We start from the raw sequence: 20594 nt of genomic DNA on the forward strand, positions 1-20594 counted from the left end.
AAAAACCACCAGAACTACACCAGAAGCTTCTTGTAAGCCCTTGGGATTGCTGCTCTTTTGGGGAGCACTACACTACACCAGAGCATAAGCAAAGCACTGGACTACACTAGAGAACTGTTATAAGCCTTGGGATCTCCACTCTTTGGAGGAACAAAACATGATGTAATTAAAAAAAAAACTGAACTACACTGCAGGGCTGTTGTGAGCCTTTGGGAGCTCCACTCCCTGGGGGAGCAAAACAAGAAGCAGAAAAAAGGCAGTGGACTACATTGCAGGGCTGTTGTGAGCCTTTGGGAGCTCCACTCCCTGGGGGAGCAAAACAAGAAGCAGAAAAAAGGCAGTGGACTACACTGCAGGGCTGTTGTGAGCCTTTGGGAGCCCTACTCCCTGGGGGAGCAACTCAGCACTCGACCACACTGCAGGGTTGTCGTCGCCCGTGGGAACAGGGGGCAGTGCATCCCCCAGGAGCGGCCACTGAGGGGCGCGTGGCGAGGCTTCCAAGGGGACCCGGAGGTGGCGTGTGCGGACCAAAGAGCCTTTCCTCCTGCCCAGCCCAGCAGAAGTTTTCCTTCCCCTCGCAAGCGGTCGCCTGCAGTGCGCATGCGCCAGTTCTCAGCCCACGCCCCGCCGCTCGAGCGCATGCGTCAGAAGCTTCTCCGGCTACCGTTCGGCTCCCCCGTTTGAAGGAGCGCCGTTCTTTGGCCCACCCGTCAATCAGCGCGACGCGCATGCGCCATAAGAGCGTGGCGCCGCGCCAATGTGAAACGCGCAAGCCTGGACCGAGTGGAGAGGGAGAGCAAAAGGGAGGGGCAACGCGCATGCGCAGAGAGGGCGACGGAACGCCAGTAATAAGAAAAACTGAGCGACTCCAGGCTGGCCGGTGTCGCGTTCTGCGCATGCGCGGCTCCGGCCGGCGCTCTGCGCATGCGCCCCGTACTGAGGGAAGGGCGCTCTGCGCCTGCGCGAGGAGCGCTGTGGCGGCGGCGGGGCCCTGTGTCTGAGGCGGCGGCGGCGCTCGTCGGTCCTCCCCTGCGGTCGCGGCAGTGGCGGTGAGGGCCCCGCCCCCTGTCATGGCGGCCGTCCCCTCAGCCCTCCCGGGAACCCGCGCTCGGCTCCTCCCACTCGGGGCGACGACGCGGAGGCCCGTCGGGTAGGCCGAGGACCCCCTCAGGCGTCGCCGAGGAGAGGCCGCGAGCGGGGGCGCCTCCCCCCCAGGAGCCGCCGTCGTCTAAGGGCCGAGGCCGGCTCTGCTCTGGGCTCCCCGCCTTTTCCCGCCTGACGGGGCCGCCGGCCCGGCCTGGCTGTTGTTGGATGTGGGAGAGGATGGAGGCTAAGACGGTGGTCTACGACCTGGACACGTCAGGGGGGCTCATGGAGGTGAGCGGGGGAGGGGCATGGGGGTGAGAAGGGGGGCTCCTTGTCTTCTTCCTGGTGCCCTCCATCCTCCCCTCACTCACCGCCTCACCTCATCCCCCTTCTCTGGGGGGAGGAGTGGTTGAGGGGGCTCCTCTGTCTTCCTTCTCCTGCCCCCCACCCCAGGCAGCAGCCCATCCCCTCTCCCACCACCTCACCTCATCCCCCCCTTCTCTCTCTGTCTCTGCCATGGCAGCAAATTCAGGCGCTGCTGGCGCCGCCTCGGAGCGACGAAAGCGGCGGCGGGGGAGGAGGCAGCGAGAAACGGAGCCGCCGTCCGGACCGAGGCGACCCTCATCATCACCACCACCACCCGCCTCACCACCACCACACGCCTCATCACCCACACCAGCACCATCCACATCACCACCAGTCAGCACAGCAGCAGCAGCGGCGGAGCGGCCGCGCCACCAACCACGACAGCTGCGACAGCTGCAAGGAAGGCGGCGACCTCCTCTGCTGCGACCACTGCCCCGCTGCCTTCCACCTCCAGTGCTGGTGAGTCGTCGCCCCCCCTTCTGCCCATTCTCTCCCCCCCCCTTTGCCAATTCAGAGTCACGCGGGATCATCACCACTTTCCTTCCGGTTTTTCCCCCTTTGCATCATTGTTGTGGTCCCAAACCTCTCTGAGGATACAATCCTATCCGCACTTTCCTGGGAGTAAGCCCCATTGTCTATAATGGGACTTACGTCTGAGTAGTTTCTCTGTGCTGTGCTGTTTTCCTGCTGAAGTCCCGTTAGATGATCTCATGCTGCTCCTGTGTATGTGGAGGCGGAAATTCGCAGGCATTCTGGCCTGACTGGCTCCCTGTGGTTCTTATTTTTCCTCCCCGCCGGCCAGTGCGACGCTCTCCAGTGCTCCGCCCTCGTTCCCTCACCAGCCGGGCCCCACTCGCTCTTGACAATATGGCGACCTGGTTGAATTTGTTACATTTTATTCCCAGCGCCATTTTGCCTGTCTCGTCTCTCCAGGACCCCCATCTCGCCTCTTTGCACGCTACAAGCTCCTCTCCTCTGCCCGGTTGCCTCCAGTTGCTGCAGCCTTAATTGCTGCTTTGCAGGGGGAGTCCACTCGGGAGAAGGCTACCAAGGCCAAACTGGAGGGAGATCTCGGTTCCTCTCTCGCCTTGGCTACAGCTCTGTGCCTAGTAAACATGCATAGGATCTGGCTGTGCCTTGTTCCTTCTTTCTATTCAGATCTTTTGTTTACTGTTCAGAGATGTTTCAGCTCCTCCTCCTTAAGCCAAATTGTTGTGACGCTTGTGAAAAGCTCAAATGCATGGGGCTCTTGTCTTGTATCTAAGGCCATTGTTCCAAGTCTGGTGAGCCCCTCTGTGCACCCTGTTGTTAAACTTGTAATCCCAGGGCCTCATTCTGACCTGCTTTGCTGTTTTTGACTGGTTGGAATACAAGTGCTGTTGTGGTCTGGTTGATCAGGGCAAGCTTGTTCACATATGTAGGCCTCAGAATTTACCACAGTCAAGTTAACACTTTTTGTGTTGGAAAAAGGAAGTGTGGGTGGCTGTAAAAGGAAGCTGGTTTAATTGATGATGCTTTTCCTTTTGATGCTCCTGGATTTTGTTTGTTAGCAGAAGTCTAAAGATGCTTGGGAACCTCTGAAGCTGGCAGACAAAAATCTGGTTGACTCTTAAAGCTTTATTCCTGGCTCTGAGTTAGCATGTGTCTGTATTGTGGGGCTGGCATGACTGCATAAGCAATCTTGGATTTAGTCATGGAGGCAGAGTTATGTCTGAGCCTTCGTGGTCTAATGTGACATGTTTTTGAGTTGGTAAACAAGAGGAAGCTTATCCAGGGGAAGCTTGTGGTTGCCTCAGTTTGTTGAACCTTTAGTTTGTTGGAATGATATTAACAGCATAGTTTATCCTGCAAGTGAAGATGGGTGGGAAGAGAAGGCTCATGGTAATTTAAGAAAAATTATTTTACTCTGGTGCAGTTTCTCATTGATGGGGTACTCTGAATTTTAATACCCGTTGCTTTTGGATTCTTCTTGGAAAATGCATTTTTTTTTTCCCAGCAGTCACATAGCACAGGTAGCCTTTTGGTTGGTGAAACTGAGACTTAGTTGTGCCATACTTCTGCAAATGCATGCAAATCAACCATTTTGTCTCCAAGCAAAGTGAGATGCTTGGGGCGTTGCATCATGATCACCTCACTGGATGCGAATGTGCAGCAAGGTTGGCTGTAGTACATTCATTGAAGGTGGCTTTGTCTGTCTTTTGTTTAAGTTTGCTGGATTTGCATTAAGTGTGCATTTGCAGCACACTGAGTTGCATTCTTTGACTTTTTAATGCTATCAAAGGCAGCACTGAAGTTCAGCAGTTTCTTATGTTCATAACTATTGCATCTATTTTTTCCCCACAGGTACAAATGGAACTCTTGTGTTTTCTGACTTCAAGTCCAAGCAACCATTGCATTTCAAAGCATTAGAAATAATTGAACCATAGCAAGCTAGTGCCTGTGGTTTCTTTGGACATTCCCATGGGTTAAGTTCTGAAGTATAGCTGCTGACACAAGTGTTTGGGGAAAGATTCTGGAAAGGGTGTGAGAATTTAACCCTTCTTATGTATCTAGATAGGGATCTGACAGTCTACTGTTGTCTTTCACCTGGGGAAAAAAGCCCACAAATTTTTACTGGCCTTGGTAGCAAGTATCTATACTTGTAGTTGCTGCAGCCTTGCCCCTCTCTGCTGCTGAGGAGTAGGATCTTGTCTCTGGACCACATGATGAGCTTGGAAGGTGCTCAATGTATAGCATGAAGTTAGCTCCAGGCTTAGGAAGGCTGGGGTAGAGATTAGTGAACTTTCTGGGCTTGGATGTTCATGGAAGAGCATCCATTTTCATTTCTGTATGAAGTCTTCTTGCTCTGTGCCAGTACTGTAAGCAATGCTTAGTGCACATAATGTTTATAGTGTTTGTGTTCTCTTCACAACTACCCCATGAGATGCATTAGCTGAAAGGCTCACTTTCCCTTAGGAATTGGACCAGTTTCCCACATCTGAACCCAATCCACCCTCTTCATTTCAATGCATTCTACACTTAGTTCCAACTAATAAGAATGCTATTTGGCAGTAATAGTACCTTGCCATCATTAAGCCTAAATTTGGTGTGTGCCTCTACTGGCATGCTTACCATGGCAGAGTGATTCTATAAGCAGTATGTTACAGACTTGTTTTTCTTTGTCTTGCTTAAAGTCTGTGAGGGAGTAAACATTGCTTTAAAAATACCTAGGAATTTTTCCTTTTGTAGTCACATTTTTTTGCTATTAGCTGTAATAATCTCAACTTTCTTGCAGCACGTGTACATAAGCAGGCAAGCCAGCATTTTTCCTCTCAAAGTGAATTTATAATCCTGTGAATGAGCTCAGCCCACTAGTCTGTGACTCTTCCCCCCCCTGTGATTGTACTGAGGAATTTATGTCAGAGATGGAAAGGTGTAAGCTGTGTAAAACTTTAAAAGTCAGGAGCATTTGCAGAATTTAAAGCAGGTGAATTGGCTTTTCTTTGGAGTAGAAAAAACCTTTTCCAAACTTAATGAACCGTGGTATTCATCTAGGTCAAATCCCATTTATAGCTTCTTGTTTGGCTCTCTGATTAAGGTTGCTATAGCAGTGTAAGACCTATGAAATTGGTTAATTTCCTGTGTGAGATAATGGAGCTTCCTTGTAAGAGAACTGAAACATTCACACCCAAATTCTAACACAATCCCTACTGTGTAAGAAAGGGGTCTTCAAGTTGTCTTCTCAATTCAGATTGTTCCCATGGTTCTGTCTCCTTTCTCCTTGCTTGCCTCATGTTACTGCTTTGAGTGACTGGCTCACCCTCTTCTGTCTTTTTCTTGGCACGAACCCTCTATTTTTTGTCATTAAATAGCTGGAGTGAGCACAAAATGAGGAGCTGCCATAGCCCCATGGAGTGCTTTCTTTTTTTTTCTGTGGATCAGCATCAGGTTCAGATGTCAACTTCTCTGTCTCATGCAGACTGGGAATTCTCCTTGCTTTATGAGGATATACTTCAGTTGCTATTTAAGGCTGCTATCCTATGAACATTTTCCTGGGAATAAGTTCCATTGAATACAGTGAGACTTACTCCAGGGTAAACATGCATGGGATAGCGCTTTAAATGTATTGCCTGTCTCTCTAATCAAGTGGTTCTCAAACTTTTTGGGAGCTTTACTCCCAAAGAAAGTCTTTGTGGGGGAGGGTTGAGGGCAGTGATGCGATCCCCAGGATTGCATCGCTAAGGAGTGGCAAGGGGGGTGCTTTTACTTACTGTGTGTTAGGGCAAGCAGCAGGAGGTGTGGGGAGTCCTGCACAGTCCTCCACAGGGCTCCCCAAGGCTTGGAAACTTCAGAAATAGCAAGCGCAAGCCACTTCCAGTTTGCGAACACAGCCAGGAGGGGGCTTGCACTTGCTACTTCTAAAGATTCCAAGCCTTGGGGAGCCCTGTGGAGGGCTGCGCGGGGCTCCCCACACCTCCTGCTGCTTGCCCTAACACACAGTAAGTAAAAGCACCCCCCTTTTTGACACAGTCCTGGGGATCATGTGGCTGCCCTCGCCCCTTCCCCCATGCCTTAAAGCAGGGGTGCTCAAACCCCGGCCCGGGGGCCACTTGCGGCCCTCGAGGCCTCTCAGTGTGGCCCTCAGGGAGCCCCCAGTCTCCAATGAGCCTCTGGCCCTCCAGAGATTTGTTGAAGCCCGCACTGGCCCAACGCAACTTCTCTCAGCGTGAGGGCTACTGTTTGACCTCTCGTGTGAGCTGTGGGATGAGAGCTCCCTCCAGTGCTTGCTCTTTCACATCTGTGATGCAGCAGTGGCAGCAAAGGAAAACCAGCCTTGCTTTGTGCAAGGCCTTTTATAGGCATTGAGCTATTGTAAGACCCTCATTCATTCATATAAGTTCATCTTTAATATATTCATTTATGTAAACTTATGTAAATTTATTCAAATTTTAAATGTAAATTAATTCTTTTTTTCCCCAACACAGTGTCAGAGAGCCGATGTGGCCCTCCTGCCAAAAACTTTGGACACCCCTGCCTTAAAGGGATGGGCAGGTGTTACACAAACTGTTGAGTTGAGACCCACCAGTTTGAGAACCACTGCTCTATACTATTCACTCCACAATGCTGCCTGTAATTCTGAGCATTAGGGATTTAAAGGAGTTCTGTACTGTACTTCACCTGTTCACGCATAAATTTGTCTAGCACATATGTTTATGAATGCTTCAGATTCTGATGTGTTTTTGACTTGTCTTCCTGGCCTAGCAAAGGCCATGCCTTAGCAATGCCATGGTGGTGTAAAGACAAATTGATTAAACTTTAGGGTACTTGGAATGGTACAAATTCTAAATAAATATCTAAAAATCGTGTGTGTGGACTTTTTAAAGCAAAACTTGCTAAACTTGGGTTGAATCTGTGAAGTGTTTGTCTTCTTGTTTAGCTTGCCTCAGTATTTTATTGTTGCTCTCCTGTGTCAGCTTCTTAGAAGTGACATGTAGAGCGTTCTGTGTGTGTGTGCACACACATGCATGGAAAAGTATTCTCAAAAGATTTTCTGGTACCTAGGGACCCATACTTCAGTGCAGGAAGATTCCTCAGTTTAGCATTCATTAACTAATGATTACTTGCAGTTTGTACATTGTGAGGAAGGCCTGTAACTCAGTGGTGCAACAGCTGTTTTGGATGCAAAGCTCGCCAGGTTCAATTCCTGGCATCTCCAATTAAAAGTCTTTAGTAGTTGGACTGGGGAAAAACCCTGGAGAGCTGCTACTAGTCATTGTAGAGAATACTGAGTTAAATCAATAAGTGATTTGACTTGCTATAAGGCAACTTCACATTTTCAGCTTTCCTACTATATAATTAAGAGTGTGAAAGATGTGCTAAGTGAGTTTGTGGCATTGAAGCGTTTGTCAGTGACTGACTAGGCTTCATAATTCCACAGAGAGTCATGGCAGGCATAATGGAGTCTGGCTGTTTATTGGCTGTGCCTGTGAGATTCAAAGAGTCTTCAGCTGTTGGTTGAGCTGCTTGGAAACTAGAAAAAGGGCAGGGTGGACAGGAAGACCTAGACCAGTGGTTTTCAACCTTTATCATGCCATGACCCCCCCCCAAATAAAGTGTGGGGCTGGGGGCCCCCAACCCCCTCCTGCGATCCGATCTACCCACTGCCTGCTGCTGCCTACCTTGTTTCACCCTACCTCTTATGTCTTCACAATAACCCTGTGAGGTAGGTAGCAGCCTGAGAAGTGCTGGCCTTAGGAGCTATGGGGCAAGACAGTAAGAAGAGGCTTTGCAGGATTATATCAAGAACAGTTTTGAAAAGGCATTATCGTTATTGGATTGGACTCCAGCCCTCTCTTGCACAGGCTTTGGATGGTTTGCTGCAACCCCCCCCCCCCAAATGAGTCTTCATGACCTCATTGGGGTCATGAGCTGCTGGTTGAAGAACAGTGACCTAGACAAAGGTTGAGGTGAAGAGACAGGAGGCTGGAGAAAGCAGTGGCCTGAGTGTGGTGGCCAGCTAAGTGAGGTTTATGAGTGGTTCAAAATAATAAGGGGCGAAGAACTAGGAGAGAATGAGCAAAGGGAGTTGCTAGTGTCAAGAACTGCATATTGACTTGAAATAACCAACCAAGCTTTGGCTGCAACTCTTAAAAGTTCATTTCTAGTGGTGTTGGGTTTGTGGTTTTGTCTCAGTGGTACCTTCATCTTAATTTGGAGTTATTACGTTGAAGAACCAGCAGTAGTTGTGTACAGTCAAAGGATGTGCCAAATTCTGGATTAATGTATAGATCCGGCCTCTTTATCTGCATGTTCATTATCCATGGTCTAGGGCTGGACCCAAGCTCCCAGATGTGATGTTCTGTGGTAGCATCTGGAAGCCTTTCTGAGGCCCACAGAGGCTGTGCATAGCCTTTACGGGCCTCAGAAATGCCTCTGGAGGTCCCAGAAGGGCACTTCCAGTTTTCAGCCAAAAACCAGAAGTGCCCTTCTAGGACCGCTGGAGGCCTTTCTGAGGCCTGTAGAATCTGCGTGTGACATCTCCAGGCCTCAAAAAAAACTCTAGATGCGACTGGTTCTGGTCATGTCTGAAGCCTCTGTGGTCAGAACCTGCATATTTAATTATCCACAGTTTTCAGTATCCACGGGAGGGAGCGATGGATCTCCCACAGATACTGAGCCTCAACTGTAAATTCTTCCTCTCAAAATAGGAAAGCCTGACTTATATGTCTCTATCACATGCAGCATCTTTCCTGTTCTTTGGGGCTGTTTTAGGTGTGTCAGTCATAGAACTTGAATGTGCCAGTGAGATATCATAAATAACCACAGAGAACTTACATTGTGTACCATAAGCTGCTTGTGTACCATAAGCTGCTTTTCAGTGAACAAAGTTCACACATTCAACTGAGTGTGTGATCAAGTGACGTAGGAAGATGTGTGAGCTGTCCCTTGACTGTAAATCAAATAATAAAATGGTTCTGTAAGCAAATGAGGGTAAAATAAGAAGTTAAATGGTGTGATGTGCATGGATGCTTTGGAAATGAAGCCACTAACTCTGAAATTGCTGTGGGAAAGAAGAAAAGACTTGTGAAGGCAGCCTTGGTTTACTGATATGAATTGTGATAAAATGCTATCACTGGAGCAGGTCCTTTTTAGTGTTTGGAGTCCTGGAGCCAGGGGGAGGGGAGCTCATTGATTTGATTGGTCTGAAGCAAGCAAAATACCCAACAGTTCTGTAACTTCCAAGCTTAATAGATTCTGATTTAAGGCAATGATGATGAAGATGCGCAGTAAAGAAGATTCTGCTTCCATGACAATTGGTTGTGGAGGCAGTGGGGAAAATCAAACAATCAGCTGCTTCCTTTAGATGTGGCTAATAAACTGAAACTTGTAACTTCAGAAGCCTTTTACAAAAGCTGTAGTTTGCACAAAGGGCCTTGTCTAGCCTGGGCAATCGGATAAGCACCCAGGTTGGTCTGGTGGCGCCAACGTGCACCTTGGGCCTCTGGAAGTGAGTGGTTGTAATTAAGAATCCAGGTTTGTTGTAACTTGAGCTCAGCTTCCCCTGCACTCGGCTGCCTTTCTCATGGGAAACCAGGATTCCACTGTGCCTGATGCACAACCAGCATTGTGCAGTGTAAGACTTTGTTGAAATTGTACTGTAACTTTTAAGAACTCCCTTTTCTTGACAAGCACCCTAAAACTGAGTCTGGAGCAAATATAGAAAGTGAATATGCTTTATGGGGAGAGAGTATGACTTGGTGTGTTTAAAAGGTCTTAAGTTCAAACCCTAGCATTTCCTAGAGTCACAAGTGGCAAAGACCTCTACCTGAGACCCTAAAGAGCTGCTGCTGGCCAAAGGAGCCGCTATAGGGTAGATGTGCCATTTATGTAACTCTGTAGATAGCTTCTTAAAGATAGATCCTCTGCCTGCCTCCTGAACAGGAACTAGGCATGTAATGCAATGGTAGTAGAAGGTTATGATGCCAAGAGTAGAGATAGGTGCTGTTTCAAAATTGAGATACGCATGTTGGAATGCTGTGGTTTTTTTTCCTGTTCCTGGAATCTACTTTTTATAACCTGTAGTAGAGAGTAGCAGAAGTGTTGGGGGAGAGCCAGCTGTAACTCTCAGAAAGATCTTGTGAGAAATAACAAACAGTAGGCAAAGGAAGGAAGCGAACCTGTGCACCCATTTTGGCAAGCTGCCGAAAGGCAAACTGGGCTTGGCAAAGCATTCGCCTAATTCAGAGCATATAACACAACTTTTGTTCAGGGTTTGAGGACACCAGGTCCAGAATGGAAGCCTCTATAAACAGAAATGTCTTGCCACGTTGAGCTCTTGGCTCAGCTGCTTGCATCTTCCTAAACAGAGGCCCTGGAATCTGTGCTGTAACTTGGCACAGCCAGCTCAGCTCAGCAACTTTGCTTCCTGCTGCATATCCCCCTGTGCCGTTTGTGCAGCTTCCTCTGTCAATTGTCATGTGGCAAGCAGGGCTGTCACAAATTTAGAGGCAGAAGGAAAATGCTGCTAGTTGGGAAAAGATGGCTTTGTGCAGCCTGCAGCAAATGTGTATGGGGGGGGGGGTGTATGTTTTCCTTTGCTGTGCAAATAGTTCTGTTTGTAAAGAGTTTGCCAAGGGTGGAGGAAGAGAAAACATTGGACTTCCTGGGAAGCATTCAGCCTGCTGGGTCTTAAGCATGCAAGTGTGCGCCAAAAAGGGCAGATCTTTCTGCAGTAGGCTAGGAGGAAGTCATGCATCCTGACCTGTGTAGGAGCCTTTCCCTTTCCGGTGTGTTGGGAGTGAACTGTCATGAGCTGCAAATTGCTCACTGTAGGGTTTGGATTTTTTAGTAGCCTGAGGGTGCAGCTGCACAGCCTAAAAAGAGAGCTCTCTGAGAATTGTCTGGCAAGTAGCATCCTGCTTTGCCCTGATTGCAAAGTATGTGCTTTGATCAGAGATGTGATATGGTGTCGAGCAGCTCCTCCAGGAACTTTCTGTGAGTAGAGCAAAAGAGGAAAGGCTTGTTTTCTGGAAGGTATAAAAGGGCAAAGAGGGTTATGAACCAATTAGTTTATTAGAATCATAAGAATCAGAGGTAGAACTCTGGACATCTTGCAATAGGTTGACAGGGGTTTTCATCTGCCAGTAGTTTAAAGAAAGCAGGTAACAGCAAATCTCTGCCATGATTGGCCTTGTACCTAATTGCTTGCATCTCCACCTGTTAAAACTGAGTATCAATTGGCTTTGACCAGGTCTTTGTACAGTTTGGCTGGCCATCTTAGGGCTTTCTATGTTAAAATCTCAGTAAACATGGTTGTAGATTTGTACTTATATATGTAGTATATGGCTCATAGAAAGCAGTGGATAGCTGACCCTGCCTCTGAGCCACCATTTCGCAGCTGACTTTTTATCTCCCCCAGCACCGTTTTGCTTGTCGATTCAGTTTGTTGTTGTCCTGGTAGCTTGATGTCTACCATAGGCAGTTATGTGAATTAGTGAAGGAATTTAGAGGAATCAGTAATCGTTTTGTTCTGTTGGTACTCTCTTCTTTTTCCTTGTTGAGTTTTGACAGAATGAAACCTAGGTAGCTGCTAATGTTTGGTTTTAAATACTTTATTGTTGCTGTGCTGTGTGGGTTTCATAGTAAACATCAAGATATCTGACAAAACTACTATCTTGCTTGGAGCATGCTTCTGAAAGGTTTGTGGTTTTCATATGCAAAGACTGCAATTGTGTATTGCATTTCATTTAAATATCATCTTTCATTCTCAAAGGATTTTGGATCAGTTTGCAACCTATATATAGAATTCAGACATCAGCCATATCAGAGGTGAAACACAGCCCCTGCCAGAGACCAGGACTGTGTCTCTCAGTAGCAGCCAGAGGAGCAGGGGATGCCAGATTTGATTACTAGTCCTTATTGAACTTAAGCAGTGGTTTCGTGAGACATAGCGTGGACCACCTTGCTTCTCTGAAAGGTCTTCATGAAGAGTTAAATGTCTAGAAGACTTGACTACTGACCCATTTTTGACATGGAAGTTTCTATGACTTTATTTGAGCCCTACAGTCTTCTCTTTGGTTTTGCGCCTCCTACCCAGAAAGAGGCTATTTCAGACATTGGTTTTTGCACAGCACCATAGTTAAGGTGTTGTGTTAAAAGCAGGTGAATTTTTGGTGACTGGATTGCAGCAACAGATGCTCTTATGACTGCTGCTTCCCTTTTCCTTGCTTCCCTCTGCTAGCAGAATCCTGACAAAGAGCACCACTGTGTGGAAGGAAGGGAGCTGTTTCCTGATCATTAATCTGACTCTTGGAAAAGATGTACTGTCTCCATTTCTCTGGTCACAGCCAACAGCAGGGAATTACTGCTTGGAAAAATGTCTGCCAGGGAAAATAGTTGACTGGCTGCATTTGGCTGCTGTTTCCTTTATGATGAGAACTAATTGTGGCCAGGGTCATTTGCTTGCAGGTGGCCTTGCTGCAGAAGGCTTTGAGGAGCAGCTGCAAAGAAGTGTGTGAAACTCAGGTGCTGCCTTATATGATTTTTCATGGTGGGTGATGCGTCCAAGTTACACGAAATTGAATTGCTTAGTTGTCAGAATTAAGGAAGCTCTTGAGGCCTGTGAGCTGTAGCCCAGCATATAAATAAGACAGATATGATACGGTGAGACTTTCTCTCCTTGTACGTTCTGTAACAATACTGCAGATTACATAGTGGCTTCCCAAATTGTGAAACACTAACTCCAAGTGACCAGAAGTCCATCCCCTGCATAGAATTTAGGTGAAGCTTAGAAGCCTGTCCATATACATAAATGGTGAACATCTGGTGGGGGCAGGGAAGTAAAATATTTCCTCAAAAAGTCAGTCTGTATAGTGAACTTGAAAATTTTTTAACTTTTGTCATCCTTGAGTGATGATGGCATCCGGCTACTGGTGCTTAGAGCACAGAATTGGTTTCCAGTAAACAATATCCCTGTAGCTTGTGTGCCTTTGGGCTGAATGCTGGAAGTAATGAGTTTTGTGAGTCAGGCTAGTGGGTATGTTCCTTAAGTAGGCCTCTATGTTCTATGTGTGTTTATAACAGCTGAGGTTGAGTGCATTGGTGCGTGCAGTCTTAATTTTGCATGTTGGATCCTGTTCTCTCCTGGCCACCTTTTATTCCTTCCTCCTTTGGAATGCCAGTGTCTTACCTCCAAGCAGATTGCCAGCAGCATGGAAGCTGCATCTATCTTCTATCTCAAACCGCGAGGTTGCTGCCCTTGCCCCAATCTGCTTGAGGTCCATGATAAATTGGCAAACTTTTTTGGGTAAAGGCAGCAGTTATTCATTGGGATTGTTGCTACTGGTTGCTTAATTCTCCTTTCTTCTAAAGAAAATCATTGTCTAAAGGCATGTTTCCTACTAGGTTGTCATGATTTGGGGTGAATAAGTTTAAGTTTTTCTGCTGTGCTTTAAAATTTAAAGTAGGAGGTCATGTGTCCAGGCTGGACCATTTGTAGCTTCTAACAGCCTTTAAAACTGTGGCTTATTAAACATGGTTAACATGGATTTTTCACCATTCTCTAGGGACTGCCTCAGTCATACACTGGAGTTTGCTCACCTCTCTGATTCCTGAGCTGTGCTTTCAAAATGGCTGCCCTTCTCATTCATTTTGGCTAATGTAAAAAGCTGCAGGATCTAGCAGGCAGGAGTTACTGTGGGTCAGGCTGCTATTGTGGGTCCATCTGCATCTCCAGGCCAGTTTTGAGAGAAGTATGCCCATCTTGTTACTTTCTTATGATGCTTTTCAACCCTGTCTTGGCACATGTGCCAGCCTTCCTCCTAGGAGGAGCTTACAAATATAAAGGCTATTTCAAGTTCCTGCTTTCCAGTCTGACCTGACTTGCTGCCAGTCAGTATTTCACAGGAGTCCCATCTCTTCTCTGTGCAGTCAGCAGAACAGAATTATTGAACCTAGCATTTGCCTCTAATGAACAATGCCAATACCCCGCCCGGCCTTGTCTGCCACTTGGAAGCACTGCAGACACAGAAGCCATATTTAGCCTAGAAAAGAATACCAGATAAATGGTCATGTTCAGAGGAGCCTTTTGGAGTGGGAAAGGCAGCTAATTCATGTTGGTGGGCTGCCAAATGTTTGACCTAAATCGATGGTTCTCAGACCTTTAGCACCGGGACTCACTTTTTAGAATGAGAATCTGTCAGTGATGTCACGACTGGAAGTGGTGTCATGATCGGAAGTGACATGAAGCAGGAAATCTTTTGACAATCCTACCCATACTTACCCAGGAGTAAGTCCCATTGACTATCATTGTTTAAAGCATATAGCCTGTTATCAGATCTGTCACATTTCCCCAAATGCAGTCACATACCATGATAGCGTCAAGTCTAGTATATTACAAATAAAATATTGAAATGAATGGGGACCCACCTGAAATTGGTGACCCACCTAGAAACACTGACCTAAATAAATAACCCAAATCTGATTATTTGTTTTTGGCATTTATGTAGCGTTTTGAGTACACTAAAGTATTTTTTATACATACTTTGGTACTCTTTACAGCAGTGTTTCTCAAACTGTGGGTCAGGACCCACTTGGTGGGTCACGAGCCAATTTCAGGTAGGTCCCCATTCATTTCAATATTTTATTTTTAATTATTAATAATTAATAATTATTTTAATAATTATTTTATTTTTAATATTAGACCTTATGCTACCATGGTATGTGACTGCATTTGGGAAAATGTTACAGACCTGTGCTTTTAGCAAGCTACTATGTATTTTCTTTTAACAATGATAGTCAATGAAACTTACTCCTAGGTAAGTGTGGGTAGGATTGCAGTGTGTAGGTAGGATAGTTAAAAATTTTCCTACTTCATGATGTGACTTTGGGTCATGACATCACTTCCAGTGGTTCCTGACTGATTCTCATTCTAAAAAGTGGGTCCCAGTGCTAAATGTGTGAGATTCACTGCTTTACAGCAACCACTCCATAAATTAGGCAAATAGGATTCCAGTAATGTGGCTATGGGGGAAATTTATGGATGTTATAAGATTCACATTGGAGATTTCCTAGTTCAGTTACTTATTTTCCTTTGTCCTTCTGTTTTTCAAGAAGTTCTCAGCAGAGCAGGATCTGAGTTATTGCAAGTCAGAATTCAAACGCAAGTATAATTTTATTAGTGGCCAAGAGTTATCAAAGGATGCTTTGCATTTGCAGAATACCGAAAGCCTTACTGTGATTAAACCCTGGGTTTTGGAATCCACAATAATTATTGTAGGATTGAGCATTCAATCAAATTTATCTGTTACTTTCTAATGTTTTTGTCCCACCCTTTGTCCAGGGAGCTTGGGGCATTTTAGCTCATCCTAGTCTCTCAACAGTTTTGTGAAATAGAGTAGGCGGAGAGAGTGTTGTGACTGAGCAAGAATTGGGAGATTCCTGAGCAGATTTCTTGGCCCTCCAAACACAGCCCTCTATGCCACACTGACTAATTTTATGAGCCCGCAAAATCTTATGCCACAATCTCTGTTCTGCTTGCTGCTGCAGACTGATAAGGAAGACGCCTCTTGGAGACCCTAATTTATGATGTCGCAAACTTGGAATGAAACATTTAAAATTCATTTCTTATTTGAAACATAATTATCAAAAATGCATATTGCAAAGTCTAAAGTAGTAAATTGCCAACCACTGTTCCCTTTAATCTGCGTGGCTGAAGTCCTCTGAAACCAGGCTCCACATAGCTCAAGAGCTCAGTGTTCCAGGAAGTCTAGCGATGTTTGCCACCATCATCATTGTGTGTTCAGGAGAGGTCTCCGTAGTGGCAAGATATTAGTGGGAATAAATTTGCCAACTCAGCATGGAGTAGTTCTTCCTGGCCTATCATAGAAAGCTGCTAGTCTTTGAGGAGGGGGATGTATGAGGGCAGACTACATTATGGCTCTGGGTGACTTTCAGATCTAGAACCCAACTTTAACATTCAACAGGGACCTGCTTTTAACTCTTAGCTTTCTACGTATTCTCTCCTCATGCAGCTTAGCCTGGACTTTTGTACTTTAGGTCTCCTGCCCTTGCCCTCTGTTTTTGTTCAGTTTGACAGCAAAGAAGAGAGAGAGGAAAAAATGGATATCGGCATCATTGAGGCAACCACCCAAGGCATTTTCATGATGCCATACACTATGTGTATGCCATTCATTGAAAAACTGTCTTTAGCCCTTGTTGTTAAATGAACCCTAGCTGTATTGGAAAGGATAGCCACTTCCTGTTCTTCCAAGCAAGACCACCATGTGTCATTTGAAGCATGTGACAATATTTGACTGCTCTTGTAATTGTAGGGTGTACTTATTAATGTTCACCTATTAGTATTAGTTTTCTTTCTAGTGAGATACATAAAGGGAATGACAACAATAAGGTACTCAAGCAGTGACTGGGGAAGCGGGCATACATAGTAAGGCTGTAGAGAAGGTGTGCAGCTGCATTGTTTGGAAGGGCATTTCTGTACATGCTGCTTGGGAAATGAGTGTGAGCTCATTTCAGTCATTCCTGGGAGAAGTTTGAGAGAGGTTACAGGAGAGATCCATCATTTGGAGTCAAAAAGGGGGTGCCTGTGCATGCAAGTGCCTCTGCCTGTGAATCTACTCCATAGGCCTTCCCCAGCCTCAGAACTCCTAGATGTGATCAGAAGCCATGGATGTGAACTGGAAGTGGCTTCCAGTCACATCTGGAAGCCTTCTGAAGAGACTGGGAGTTATGACCTCTGGAGGGCCCGGCATGACCCCCAGGTGAGTCCTTACAGTGTTGCAACCCTGAACCCCTGCTTTTGGTGGAAAAATAATGTTCGTATCTGCAAGTCGGTATCTGCCTCCAGAGTAACAGATCAGTACTGATCTATTATTAGTAAATCTTGATATTGAATTATGACATGGAACTGTTCATTGATTCAGAATTGGTTTCTGAAAGATCAATAGCTTCCAAGTCTGAGCTCTCATTTTTCTCTCTGTTGATTTGCGATAATTTACAGCTAGTTTTTTGATTTGGCATGTATATTTTCAACTGTAGGCTACAACAGAAGATGGGGATATTGGAAGCAGGCAAAACAGACTGAGTTGTGTGGGTCTAAAAAGAAATTGCTTCGTACCCCTGGTTGGTCGTCCATAGTTGTTAAAAAGCTTTTAGAGGCAGTGAATGGCAGCTGAAATGGTCTTTTTACAACTTTTCTTCAAAAGCAATCCACTCACTCTAAAAGAGAATTTCTTTTTAACGTGCTGGGAAGGGAACCAAGTGTGGGTTTTTCCTCAGCCCTCACACTTGTATTCATAAAATTATGGGCAGTTTCCTCCTCTTCTGATAAAAGGCCTTGTAATATGTATAGCCTAGAGTGAATTGAAGGGCTGTATTGCAATGTGTCTTGTAATGATTCCTAGTCTAAATTTAAGTGTATCTAGTTCACATCTTGCCACTGAAAAGTAACTGCCTGCTTCTTGTCTCCTCCACAGCAATCCTCCCTTAAGTGAGGAGATGCTGCCTCCAGGGGAATGGATGTGCCATCGCTGTACTGTGCGCCGAAAGGTAAAGATGCAACCACTCTTGAATCAAACCTTCTGAGCGCTTGGATAGCTTCTCATTCCTCCTTCCTCTCTGGAAACAACAAAAGAGATTCAATAGCTATGGGAAAAATACAAGGGGGGAAAACAGCAGTTGTACCACCTATATAGGAAAAATACCAGGCTTGTGGTGAAAACCTGCTTCAGAAATCTTAAGAAAAAGCACAGTAAATCATGGCATAACAGAGAAGTGATGAAAGCTGATGCATAGCTCACTTGCATGTCCGCTTATCCATATCTTGGTAGTCTAGGGTATTTGCTTTGCTTCATGCAGCTGTGACAGTCTAATTCAATAATGCTCCCTTTTCTGCATTCCCAGGCAAGTTGCAACTGTGAAAGGGAAGAGCTTACTGTGATGGCTGCTTGGATTTCCAAGCCTCCCAGTTCTTCCAGCTAGTTCAGAATGAATCGAGCGATAACCTCTTGTTTCCATAGCAGTGGAAGGGGAAATGGATGTGTCACCCATTTCGTTCATGGGGAGTGGAGCAGAGGAGATGATTGGACTGAGCTCCAACTGGTTGTCAGAGATGCCTGTCCTTTTCTGTAGCCAGTGAGCTGGCACGGCCGAATGCAAATATTGATTCCCAGGGCTGCCAGCTTCAGGGGGAAAGCGTCTGAATTATTCGTCTGGCCCTGCTAGAGTTTGAGACCCCAAGGATTTTCTTCCAACTCTGGCTTCTAGGGTGCCAAGCAATTCAAGGGTAGGATTCCCAGCTTCTGTTGTCTTACAACATGGCTTGCCACTCATTTACCTATTTGAAAATTAATTCACACAAAATAATGCACAGTTCAGAGTAGTGTCTCCAAGCTAGCTGTATAGTCCTCGGGAGTCTTTATGGCTGTCTGAGACACCCGCATACCTTGTGCCTCTAGAATTCTTTGATATGTATCCCGTGTCCTGTTCCCCTTTCCTTTTTCCGTCCACTGTGTCTCCTGCTCGCTGGCTGAGACTTCAGAACTACCAGGTTCCAATTGCTCTACCCTCTTCAGGTTCATAGGCACTTAACAACCTAATTGTTCTCTGAAGGACACTGGTGTGCCAGACATCTCTGCAGTGCAGTTTCTGCCATTGCCTTTGTCCTATGATTCCTCTTGCTTTCCTAAACCTGTTTTCTCTTGTGGTGTCTGCCTCTAAATTCATCCTCAGCACATGTGCAAGGCATTACTGCTCAGAAGAACCTACTGTTGTGTGATGTAGGAGTATTAAGCCTCCCCCCTACCCAACGTGTTTTCAGAATTCTGTTTCCTCTTGAGCCTAGTTTGCTTGTTCTTACCTCATTGGCCATCTTTTATTCAAACAGCCCTGTCAATAATGGATCCATGTATTAGAACAATAAGCTGGTGAAGGCCTATCTTGAGGCTAAAAATGCTGGTTTCCCTAAGTTTGAACTCTTAGCTCTGCTGGATCAGGCAAAAGGCCCATCTTCTCGAGTATCTGCTTCTCACCATAGCCAGCCAAAAACCTCTAGGAAGCCCTCAGCCTTTGAGCATAATATACTCCAAACATTTCATTGTCCTTACTGTCCTGAATTCTTTCTGTGTTGTATCCTCAAAAGAAAATGACAGAATCTTATATTGATTCCTCAGTTAAGGACTGATCCCTGCCAGTCGGCAGTAATTGGGCTATTTTTCCCACCAAAGGCTCTAAAAGGCATGCTGTTAGTCAGCTGTCATTTTTGCCCCTTTTCCATTCCTCTGGCTGTGTAGAAGCTAGGAACTTACATCTGATTGTCCTATAATGCCTTGCAGAAGCGAGAGCAGAAAAAGGATTTGAGTCACGTGAATGGCTTGGTGGACAAGTCTGGGAAAAGGACCATATCTCCCACCAGCGACGCAGACTTCTTGGACCGGTCAAGTGGCGGTAGCCTCCGGGCTCTCTCCCATACACGTCTCTTAGAGCGAAGGGCAAGCCGGCCTGGCACACCCACATCCAATGCCAGCACGGAGACCCCCAACTCAGAACAGAATGATGTTGACGAGGACATAATTGATGTGGATGATGACTCTACCCCTGCAGCAGAAATGGACGGTGGGCAGCCACACCTGAAGCGACCTTTCGAGTTGCTCATTGCTGCTGCCATGGAAAGGAACCCGACCCAGTTCCAACTGCCGAATGAACTGACCTGCACAACAGCACTTCCAGGTGAGCAGTAGCAGCATCTAATTGTATGCGTCTATGCTTTAGCGTGCAGTTTTTAGGTGGAATAACAGTTTTGCCGTGGCTAATTACTGGTGTGATCATGCTACACCTGAAGCCAGGTGCATAAGAGATTGGTTAAACAAAGTACACAGTTCCAATTGATTTCAAGTAACTTGTAGGCTACTGCTTGCTTTTGACATTCTCTTTGCAAAAGAGAGAGCCTGAAGTCCTGTGGCTTCTCAGTCTTGTTTTGTGTTGGGTAGTGTCAGTGCCAGGACCAGCCAATCCATGAGGCCCACCAAGCCATCTCCTAAGTCGATAGAACATCGGGGGCACCCATCTCTGTCCACCAATTTGCCTGCACTGCTCCCCCTTCCATTTCTTGGTTTGGAAAAGGAAGAGGGGACAGAGAGGAAAAGACACTGTGAAAGGGAAAAGCATAAGGGAGAAGTGTTCTGGGAGTAGCAGAGTCTTTCATATCAGGTAAGGGGGGCAGTGTCTGGCATGGTGCGTCAGGAGATCTTGGACCACCCCTGATTGGTGCCAGGCAGAAATAGGATCTATCTTCTTGTTCTCAATAAGTGTGCTTGGCTCCATGCCTGCAAGTTGTAGAAATAAGTGTTTTTTATCTTCCCTTCCAGGTACTAGTAAGAGGAGGAGAAAGGAGGAAACCACTGGAAAGAATGTCAAGAAAGCACAACATGAACTGGACCATAATGGCTTGGTTCCTTTGCCAGTGAAAGTTTGCTTCACGTGCAGCAGGTATCCATTTGGCAAGTAGGGTTTGTATGTGGCGTATGGCACTTGCTTTCCTGCTCAGTGAGACCAAAGAGTTCAGCTGTGAAGCTCTGTGCCTGTTTGTTGGGAGACAGCATCTTAGATATTAGACAGGGACCGTTCCTGCTGGGCTTAGTCATAGGCAG

General features: G+C 46.1%; 1 protein-coding gene across 5 annotated transcripts in view; it reads left to right on the plus strand.

Annotated features, from left to right (window-relative positions):
* The first annotated feature begins 971 nt into the window (after positions 1 to 971).
* PHF12 (PHD finger protein 12) overlaps positions 972 to 20594 on the plus strand; it is a 34405-nt gene continuing 14782 nt past the window's right edge. For 2 of the 5 annotated variants that reach the window (XM_066634998.1, XM_066634999.1), the window contains exons 1-5: positions 972 to 1377; positions 1610 to 1911; positions 17424 to 17496; positions 19281 to 19674; positions 20313 to 20433. In XM_066634998.1, the coding sequence (XP_066491095.1) occupies positions 1312 to 1377; positions 1610 to 1911; positions 17424 to 17496; positions 19281 to 19674; positions 20313 to 20433 (956 nt within the window). In that variant the 5' untranslated portion in view covers positions 972 to 1311. Of the gene's footprint in view, positions 1378 to 1609; positions 1912 to 3538; positions 3609 to 12416; positions 12482 to 13475; positions 13683 to 17423; positions 17497 to 19280; positions 19675 to 20312; positions 20434 to 20594 lie in introns of those variants that run through there. The other 3 variants (XM_066635000.1, XM_066635003.1, XM_066635001.1) reach the window with 3 other exon arrangements.

The sequence above is a fragment of the Tiliqua scincoides genome, chromosome 8, assembly GCF_035046505.1.
Source record: "Tiliqua scincoides isolate rTilSci1 chromosome 8, rTilSci1.hap2, whole genome shotgun sequence".
Classification (NCBI taxonomy): Eukaryota; Metazoa; Chordata; class Lepidosauria; order Squamata; family Scincidae; genus Tiliqua; species Tiliqua scincoides.